The following is a 10,678-nucleotide window of genomic DNA, read 5'->3' as shown; positions in this document are numbered from 1 at the left end:
CAACTGATACAAAACTTGAAAATATTTGGTCTAGAAGAATATTATTCATTAATAGACATTTACCAGCAGATGTGCGACAATGCTTTGAATTCAAGATTGAAATGAATTTCATTAGATCGAAGTGGCTGTAGTTCAAACTGTGGCGATATAACAATGATAACCGCATATGTTGCAGGTTTAGAAACGTCAACAGCGTGTCACTAATTGTGAATTCCATTCAAGATTGTAATAAAAATTTGACGGATCGAAAATGGCTTTAGTTAGGACATACGGTATGAATGTAACGGGGAAATGCTGACAATGATAACCGCGTATGTTGCAGGTGTAGAAACATGATCAGCGTGGACTGTACTTTAAAAAGGTATATTGTTACTAATTGTACTACATGTAGAAAAATTATAAAACAAAAAATATATATATCGATTAGTTTGAGAACAATTTTATTACATTTATCAAAGTTATACTTCAGTTAAATTGCTGAAACATGGCGGAGAGACGCGATGATAGAAGTTACTCGTTTGATCCCGTATATCGCCATCTTTTGAGGGCCAGGGATTTAAGTCAAAATGGCGACGTCCCTCGGGATCTGAAGGCTGAAATAAATAGGGCTATAGAGCTTTGTCAAGTAAGATACATACAATATGTAATATACATAGTGGAGTTCCAGTTTACATGTAAATGTTAAGTAAACTTATCTTGACATATATATAATACATAAACTTATATACTCGTTCATATGCGTCAAGGTTTAAATAAGGGATAGGGAGTCATTCTTTGAGTATTATGAGGTGATAATTTTGGTCGAGGCATGATCAAATCCAAGAAAGCTTGAAGATAATAGATTTGATCACGCTCCGACCAAAATGATCACCCTATAATATTCAAAAGAATGATTCCTTATTTATACTTTTATTTAAATAATTTTCCGCAATTGTACGTCGATTAAGTACATGTATTAGAAAATTGAAATATTTACGTGATTTTCATTTCTTTTAATTATACAAACCCCGCTTGCGCCACAACAATACACCATTTGAATTTATTGGTCTGAAGTCTTATCCCATAACAAGACACTAAAAAATGTAAATTCATCGTTTTTTCATCATCAAAGATTTATTCTGTTGACTCAAATCTAGTCTTATCTACATGGTAGTAAAATGTTAACCACATGGCGCATTCTTTTAATCTAAAGATTTTCAAAATAATATCTGTATCATTAGTTCAATAAATTCCATACTATATTGGGAAAAAAATCGGTCTTTTGAAGCAAAGATGGCAATATTGTGAAGACCAAACAACAAAGCCTAGTCCGGCCCTTGACCATCTGATTAAGGAAACATTCGCTTATCCGTGGGAAGATGCTCACAAAGAAGGCAAGGTGTCATACTACGCGACTCCCAGGATGTTGACTGGAAACGTTGAAGGTACAAGTACTTTAATTTAGTGTGACATCAACCGCAACTTCTTTTGCCTTTCCGGCAGAGCTCCATTTGTAGAAAAAAGTCCGAGGATATGCGATTGATGTAACAAACGTGAGTTTGAAAATGACCATCATTCACGCGTCATCACCTGGAATACGAGTGTTTACTGTTATTTTTTTAATGCCTGTACATACATGTTTATTTTGCAAGCCAACCAAACAATTTTCAATAAAGGCAATTTTAGTAAGAGTTATTTCCCGTCAGCCACCATGTTGGAGGTCAACAAGTCAAGACTCTTCATTATTCAACCCATTTATTAAGGTGGTATAGGGCATCTGTCGATATTAATGTGTGGATTAAAGTTCATTATAATTGAAATACTTTCACAAGATTAGAATTTTCAAATTGTTTTAAATTATTTATCCAAACAATAGCTTTTAAAAATATTTCAAGAGAAAAAATATGTATTCGAACTCGAACTAAACCCTCTAACCCACTGCTCTACGCTGGCAGGTGACAATTTTTAAAAAGAAACTATTTATAATTAATAAATAATAACACTTTACTTTATTGTTCATTTAGATAAACAATAATTCTATATATATATCTAAATATGTTTATTTCGATAAACAATACGTCACAACATGGAAGTGTCCCATACCATCTTAAACTTGCCGGGCAGTTTGATGAAGTTAACTCTGTTTTTCTTACGAATATAAATTATTAAGGGCTCCACTGCATTATAAATGCAATATTATAATAGCCTATATTTGTACCCAGTTATTTCTGCCAAAATCGTTTGTTATTGGTTGCTCAAAGAGGAAAATTCACGGCGGCTCGACCAGAGGAATTACTTTTACGAAAACTATCATTAAACCCTTTCCTATGTTTATACATGTAATACTGCGCCGGATAATTATGCCAGTGCCAAGTTGGCATTTTTGCACCCGTTTAAGCTGCATATATCGAAAAATTCAAATATGCCATATGATAGACCATTGCTTAAAGAGTTAACAACCACCTTTGTTATCATTGTATCTCACTTGTCAGGTGAGATATTTACCTTTCAAAAATAAATTCCTATAGGAAAATAATTTTTCCCATAGGAAAAATAATATTCCTATAGGTAATTTGAAATTTCCTATCGGGATACAAGAAATTCCTATAGGAATTTGAATTCAGATAGGATTTGATAAAATCCGATAGGAAAACTTAATATATAGCCTATAGGAAAACTATACTGAATCAAATTCCTACAATAAATACCATTCTCCTATAGGAAATATAATTTCTATAGGACCTTTAAAAAATCCTATAGGATTGTCAATAATTCCTGTAGGAGATTCAATTTTCCTATGGGAATTACCATTTTCCGATGGGATATTAATTTTTAAAGGTAAATAGCTCACCTGTCAGGTGAAATACACTAAAAACAAAAGTGGTTATATAATCTCTAGACAATGATCTATCATTTGGTATATATAGATTTTTCCGAAACTGCATCTTTTAAAAGCGGGTGCAAAATGCCACCTTGGCATTGGCATAATTATCCGGCACAGTGTTATGTAATCAATACGTGTATCTCACGTGATCGATTTAATATGCCTCCTAATGAGTAATAACATTAATTTAAGCCATTAAGATGTGCGAGATGGTAAGCGGTATAGAGACATGTATAGAATAAAGTCACGTACAACATTTTGAAATGCAGGGCATAAAATTATATTCTTGGTCAACTTAATTTTCATTTTTAAAGCGCTAAGCATAGCTCAGCGCTTTATTGTCGTTAGTCTTCTTCTTCCGGTGCAACGAATAACCGCCCCTATGAGCTGAAGTTTACATCATTTAAACTGGTTAGGAAACCAGTTTCAGGAGTTGCACTGGCTATAGTACGGGCGACTGTAAATTTAATGTACGGGGCTTACATACATCATTGCAGGGGCTGCCAAGCAGTGATGAGGAAATATATTGCGTATACAGAAACTGAAATGTAATATACATATATCTTTTATATACAAACAGAAGCTGGGTTTGCGCTTTTCAGTACTATCAGTACTTTGATTTTTATTTGCACATTTTTTAAACGGCGCATGTTTTTCATAAAAGATACATGCATTTAAATTGGTTATTTATGGAACCGTCTACTATTTCATGAGTTTAACTCCTTTTTTCATACTTGAAGCCCAGTTAATAAAACTTATAACAAGTGCCAGCAAGGCTAACATGGTCCTTGAAATTGGACTTTACACTGGTTGTTCATCACTTGCAATGGCGGAAGCCCTTCCTGAGAGCGGGAAAGTGGTCTCTTTGGAAATTGACAAAGGCATCGCGGATGTGGCAAGATCTTTTCTCAATAGATCACCAGTAGGGAATAAAATTGAAATTATGATAGGTTTGTATTGACAGTGCAGTTACCTGCAATTTTAAACGAGAATTAAACCATTTAATATCTTACCTTCGTGCCACGTAATTATTATAACAATGCCTCTTTATTTAAGTGCAAATTATCAAATTTTGAATATCTTTAGGACCAGCTTTAAACAGCCTGGAAATCTTGGCAGAAAAACAAATGAAATTTGATGTTATTTTCATCGATGCTGACAAGACGGGATACGTTCAATATTACAGGGTTAGTTTATAAGTTTATCATCCACCTTAACTTTGTACATAGTGTCCCAGAATATCTGATACCATTTTCTTTTGAATAACTTTAAATCAAATTTATAAATATTGTGATTGCCTATACATTAAAATGCATTTTCATATTGAACTTCCTGAGGGAAAAAAATGGAAATTCACAAACTGTTAGCACTGGCTAGTTTTGAAATGGTATTGAAGATTTTTATTTTTATTTGGTTTTTAGTACATCATATTCAAAATATAACACCAGTTTTTAAATTTTCAGATTATACGTGATTTATACATGACTTAATTTTAGTCTAGTCAGAGTTATCTCTCTTGAACCTCTATTTCGTAAGCCGAGTCATAAACATTCAATTGTTGCAGCTATCTCTATCATAGAATGTGAATTCTTATGTGAAATTCATGCATCAATGAAGTGTTCTTTTTTTTTTTTAAATACCAAACAGGTTTCAATATAGGTCAAGTAAAAATCATTTTATAGTTCAGTGTCAATTAACTCACAATTTTGTTGGAAAAAATTAGGACTAGATGTTTAATTTTTATTACCTACAATTTGTATTATATCAAAATAAATCTATATTAAACACAGACAATTTTTGAGAAAGATCTGCTAGCTTCGGAGGGAACGATCATTGTGGATAATGTTTTGAAAGATGGAGACCCGTACTCTGGAGAGGAATATGAATCGAACTCGGGAGCGATTTCAGAATTCAACGAAATGGTTCTCCGCGATAAAAATGTCCACAAGGTATATGTATGTTTGACCTATTGCACTGAGATTGTTGCTGAGTGTATATTTTTAAAATGTTTCGCACGTACACAGTGTTTGAGCAGCGACTTAGTTATGTTAAACAAAGGGATACAATACATATATATCGGTTTTATTTCTATAAGAGCAAATTATTAGAATGGCAAATCTTTCAAGAATCGCCACATGATTGATTTTGTAAAAGCTTTTGTTAATTTTGTGTCCATTTTAAAATAAAGACTTGGAGAATATTAAAGCTGTTGCACATTGACACTGTTAGCTTGTTTTACTGTAGGTGATGATTCCCGTGAGAGATGGAGTATACCTCATCAGGAGGATGAAGGACTGAGAGAAAGGCCAAGCACGCTGTACTGATTTATATATTAACAAATAAATTAATAGCATAATAAAAATAGCGCCTTGATAATAATAGTTAATAAAACTTAGTTAATAATTAATAAACTTTTACCTTTACACAAGATAAAATTAAGACCTCTACGTTTTGCAAAAGTGAAGTAAAACCCATGTGGCAGCATGTACATGAATGTGCTTAAACCAAAGAACGGGTTTGATAAAGGGGTTTTAATGAGCACAATAATGTAAGCAGCATCGCGCACTCATTGCGTAAGATGTATTTAATTTGATATTGGATGTACATTCAGATAATATCTGCATATTATGCTATCTGTAATCTGGAAGAAATGTTTATACTTGTTGTTATAACCATTACCAATGTCCAAATTACTAATATCGTTATTAATGATTGCGCCAATCAAAGAAAGGTCTTGTGACATTTTTTACAAAACAGAGAGTTAACGTCACAAACATTTGACGTTATTCCATAAGCATTTTTACCTGGTTTTTATAAATTCAACACGTTATTTTGGGTTAACTCTTAAATTTGGGTTAACTCTTAAAGATATAATGACAAATTCATTTTGGGGTTTTTTTTTGGTCTAATTTTATTTTAGATTGATCAAAATATGCTAGTTCAAATATTAGCTATATTTGAATAATTGTTGTAGAAATATTTAGTTATTAATTTTAGTGGATACGTGTTTTATTCTGTCACATCATATAGTTATTCATGAATATCTGATATTGCTTGATATCTAGACATAACGAATATTATTATATTTTAGCAATGACTATTGATTGTTTTCAACAATGTACAATTCATAAACTTAAAGGTACGTTGCACACATTATACAGTCACTGATTTTTTAAATCATTATTTGATGAACAATATTTGAAATGAACAATAAAAGGGACTAAAAAAATATCTGGTTGAACGAGCTCAAAAGCACACAGTCTTCACTTATATATCCCTCTTTATGAAAATAAAAGAGAATTCTGGATACAAACGTTTCAACGGACCCGACTCAAAAAAAGGGTCGGAAATATTTGCAAGCGGAGCAAGAGTATCATCATCTAGCGATGTCCAAAACCTTTACCAAAAAGCAAATTTGGACCCATATTCGGCATCAGCTGATCACAGAATTCTTGTATATCGGTTCTCTGACTCCTCAAGCAGGATCCAAGAAGGATACTATGACAATGGGGAGCATGGAGCGGGCAGGCGCTTACTACACTATATGAAAACAAATCAAATGCAGAATATAGCGGTGGTCATTACACGGCGGAGTGGTCACACGCGACTGGGTCCCGAGAGATTCAATCTAACTTCCTTGCGAAACCTATTGCGAATCCTTGCGAATATTTATATCGGATTTAAAAAAATAAAACTCCATAATTTTCTCGTACAATGTGAAGTGCAATGTATTTATTTACACGTGTGAACATTATACCAACTTTCAAATGTACAGTTAGCCCACCTAAAAAAAAATCCGGATTTATTATGTTCAACTATTTCATTCTTTTTTTAACTGCACATATAAAACATCCGGTTTGCTTTTATGGACCACTGGCACTGAAATTGCAAAAGTTGACGTTTACCTTGTGTCATAGTTATAGTGAGCATGTCTACACAAAGGTATTCTATCTTCTTCATACTTTCTCTTCTTTCACCCTCTTTGACATTACTATTTACCCAGAATTTGATTTGTTTGAATTACCTTATTATTTTCCACTTTTGCGATGTTAATTGTATTAAAGTTAAAAATAACCTGTCGATCGGCTCATGTCGTACATACTACATTAAGATACTTTCTGTAAACTGTCAAGGACTGAATGACGATAAAAAAAGAAAAGACGTTTTCCAGTATTACAGAAAACAAAACTGTAACATTCTTTGTCTGATACATTATTATTATTCTACTTATTATACAGAGGAAATTGAAAACAATATCAGAAACGAATTGGGTTTTGAAGTTGTATTTAACTCTTATGCATCTAATTCAAGAGGAATTGCAATACTTTTCAGCTGTAATTTTGAATATAATATATATGAGTGTGTGAAGGATGATAATGGGAATTTATTAGCTTTAGATATCAAAATTGAGAATAAAAGATTAACTTTAGCATGCATTTATGGACCTAATGAAGATTCCCCCACTTTTTATCAAACGCTATCAGACATAATAACAAGAATAAATAATGAAGAAATAATTATTGTAGGTGATTATAATTGGGTTATAGATACATCCAAAGATTATTTTAATCATTTGCATGTAAATAACCCTAAAGCAAGAGGAAAACTATTTAGAACTAATTAGTTATTTTGATTTAGCAGATATAATATCTGATATGAGAAAGTGTAATATATGCAGAGATGTATGTTTAGATAAACCTTTTATTCTGATAAATATCCAGATTTTTGTCACAACAACAAAAGGATCAAAAGCTATGTATGATGTATTAAATAGATCAGAAGTCATGCCAGGTGCTCGGGAAAAGTGGGGGGAAATCTTTGAAATTACTGACTTGCAATGGAAAAAGATATATTCTATCCCATTTTTTACTACCAATAGTGCCAAGTTACAATGGCTACAATATCGCATCAATCATAATATTTTAACAACAAATAGTATTATGTTTAAAATTGGGAAAGTTGATTCAAAATTATGTAATCTATGTCATAGTGAAGAGGAAACAATATGCCACCTAATGTGGAATTGCCCAACTGTACAGCAGCTTCTTAATAACTTCATAAACTTATGTCAAATAAAGAATATATATATTAAACTGAATCAAGATACTTTCTTGTTTGGAGAATACAAAGCTAAAGAAAATATTAGACAGAGCAATGTTATATTTATGCTAGTTAAGCAATACATATACAGAAGCAGATGCTTTTAAAGTAACTTATCAGTCCTTGGAGTACTACATGAGATTGAATCATATATTAAGGCAATAAAATACACTGCAGGTGTGGAAAATAAAATGAATGAATTTAATAACAGATGGGAAATATGGCAACATTTATTTACATAATTTTCTCTCTCTCTCTCTCTCTCTCTCTCTCTCTCTCTCTCTCTCTCTCTCTCTCTCTCTCTCTCTCTGAGATAAGTTTTTTTCAATTTATGTCATTTATCATTTATTGACAACTTTCATGCTTTGTCATTATGATAATTGTTCTTGTATGAAATTAATACATTCAAAAAAAGAACAACAAATCCTTTATTTTGGTAGTGTGTATACACGGTATATTCAATATATTATTTGCATACCTATGGTCATCAAAGCGGTCACGGTCTGGTATACATGTACGTATATCTATATTCTCTTTTGAGAAGTGGACAGGCAAAGCCTACATCCACTTCTCTTCGCAAGCCCTCATATTTTGATTCTGGAAAACGTGTAAATGTCGGAACCAAAGACGGTTTACACTTCGAGCCATGTTTCGACTCCAGTTTCACTGAATTTTCGTAACAGACCTATTATTTCTATATTTTAAACATAAATGCATTCATATATCACAAAAAAATCAACACTAACCCGCTGTCAAATCATTTTCGCAACTTCTACATCCCGTTAAATTTTGTGTATCACATTGTTTATCTAGGTCAGCGCAGATGAAATGTTTATGTTTCGGATAAAATTGGAAACCTATTTAAGACAATAATGACAAAAACGTAACTGAATCAACAGAGGTTGAGAAAATGATTTGAAAGCGGGTTAGTGGTGATTTGTTTGTGATATATGGATGCATTTATGTTTAAAATATAGAAATAATAGGTCTGTTACGAAAATTCAGTGAAACTGGAGTCAAAACATGGCTCGAAGTGTAAACCGTCTTTGGTTCCGACATTTACACGTTTTCCAGAATCAAAATATGAGGGCTTGCGAAGAGAAGTGGATGTAGGCTATGCTTGTCCACTTCTCAAAAGAGAATACGTATATCTATAGTCTGAAGATTTATTATCCTTATGGCCCAGTTATCCGAAAGTTTAAAAGTTTGTCGGTTCATTAGTTTGAAATTTTATCTATATAAATTCAAAAGGTTGGGTAGCCAAAAAACCTTAGAGTGTTAATTCCTGAAGTTTTGATCCACACCAAAATATACTGTCTACATATGTAGAAAGTACCATTATACGTTTTATCATTTTATGATTATGTTATGCTGCATTATGTCATGTACAACTTTATTTTGGTAAAGAAAAAGAAGTTTTTTAAAAAATCTTAGATATAAAAATGTATGTAATTAAAATATTTCAATCATATGAAAAATTATCGTAATTGGAACAATTTCGAGATTTTCAGTCATATATTTACTTTTCTTAGCAAATACTTATTCATTAGTTGCTAGAAGTATTTTGTACGTATAAATATGACTTTATTAGTCCCCTGCCGGTTTCAATGGAGGGGACTACAGCTTTCCTCTGCATCCGTCAGTCCGTCTGTCTGTCCGTCCGTCTGTCCGTCCGTCCGTATGTCTGTCTGTCCCACTTCAGTTTTCCACACTTTTTTCTTTATGCGTTTGAGGAATAATATGAAAAATATGAAAAATGTCTGGTTGACATGTTTTCAAGAAAATTAATTTTCTCTATTCCAATTTTTAATGTTCGGTTTGGTTATCGGGTTCGGTGTGAATTGAATAAACGAATCAAGATGTATGTAGTCAGTAATAATATCGTGCATTACTTGTACCATTCCTTTTATTGTTTCTAACAAACAAATAAGTTCTGTAAAGTGGTGTCAAGCATTGTGTTGTAAATTTAATCGACAGGTTTTTTGTATCATTACAATCGGGTTCGTTATTGGGTTTACCATTGGGTTGGTCTGTTGATTCGGGGTACAGAAGACTGTAACAAACAAGTTTAGCTTTTTTTTAAAAGCTTACCGTCTTTAGAACAAACCTTAAACAGCAATTAGTTATCAAAGACAGTTTAATTCTTTTTATATAAATGTCACATTCCTCTACATAGCATGGCGAGTGGAACATTTTATGTCATGTGTCGTTTAAGCCTTCGTGTCTAAAATTGAGAACTGCGTACCCGAGCTTGTAAGTTGAGATCGACTATACGGTAAAAGCGATCTTAGGTTTTAATTTAAAATTCCGAGAATTTTTTTCATTACAGTTATCTGCGTCAATTGTGGTTTATTTTAATTGATTTACACAAAGTGGTACATTCAGCATTAATATTTTATTTAAACAAAACACCAAAGCATCAATTATTTTGATTGATTAACATAAAATGGTCATTATATATGAATATTTTATACAGAAAAACATATTGTGTTTTATTTAAAATTCAGAAAACTCTTTTATTGTGATTCCCTTCACCAACTTTCGTTGATTTACGCGTAATAATATATTACGAAATGAATATTTTATACTAAAACACATTTTGTTTTACTTAAAATTCAGAGAATTCTTTTATTGCAACTCCCTGCAACAATTTAGATTGAATTACACGGAATGGTACATTAAAAAAAGAATAATTTGTACAGAATAACATTGTAT

The 10,678-nt window shown here is 32.2% G+C and overlaps 1 protein-coding gene across 1 annotated transcript; it reads left to right on the top strand.

The window, feature by feature from the left end:
- The first annotated feature begins 233 nt into the window (after positions 1 to 233).
- LOC128177993 (probable caffeoyl-CoA O-methyltransferase 1) lies at positions 234 to 5,872 on the top strand. Its single transcript, XM_052844942.1, has 7 exons — positions 234 to 361; positions 470 to 625; positions 1,268 to 1,424; positions 3,604 to 3,813; positions 3,950 to 4,050; positions 4,654 to 4,812; positions 5,108 to 5,872. Exons 2-7 carry the CDS (start codon positions 485 to 487, stop codon positions 5,159 to 5,161), a joined length of 822 nt encoding a protein of 273 aa, XP_052700902.1. The 5' UTR covers positions 234 to 361; positions 470 to 484; the 3' UTR covers positions 5,162 to 5,872.
- The last annotated feature ends 4,806 nt before the right edge of the window (positions 5,873 to 10,678 follow it).

This window comes from Crassostrea angulata, chromosome 3, assembly GCF_025612915.1.
Source record: "Crassostrea angulata isolate pt1a10 chromosome 3, ASM2561291v2, whole genome shotgun sequence".
NCBI lineage: Eukaryota > Metazoa > Mollusca > Bivalvia > Ostreida > Ostreidae > Magallana > Magallana angulata.
Note: the sequence above shows the minus strand (reverse complement) of the source record. Positions and strands in the feature narration are given on the sequence as shown.

Bases quoted from the DNA above. Each gene is read 5' to 3' on its own strand.
- LOC128177993 (XM_052844942.1), top strand. From the start codon at position 485: ATGGCGGAGAGACGCGATGATAGAAGTTACTCGTTTGATCCCGTATAT. The intron at 3,814-3,949 runs GTTTGTATTGAC...GAATATCTTTAG, and splicing joins TAAAATTGAAATTATGATAG to GACCAGCTTTAAACAGCCTG. The intron at 4,813-5,107 runs GTATATGTATGT...GTTTTACTGTAG, and splicing joins GCGATAAAAATGTCCACAAG to GTGATGATTCCCGTGAGAGA.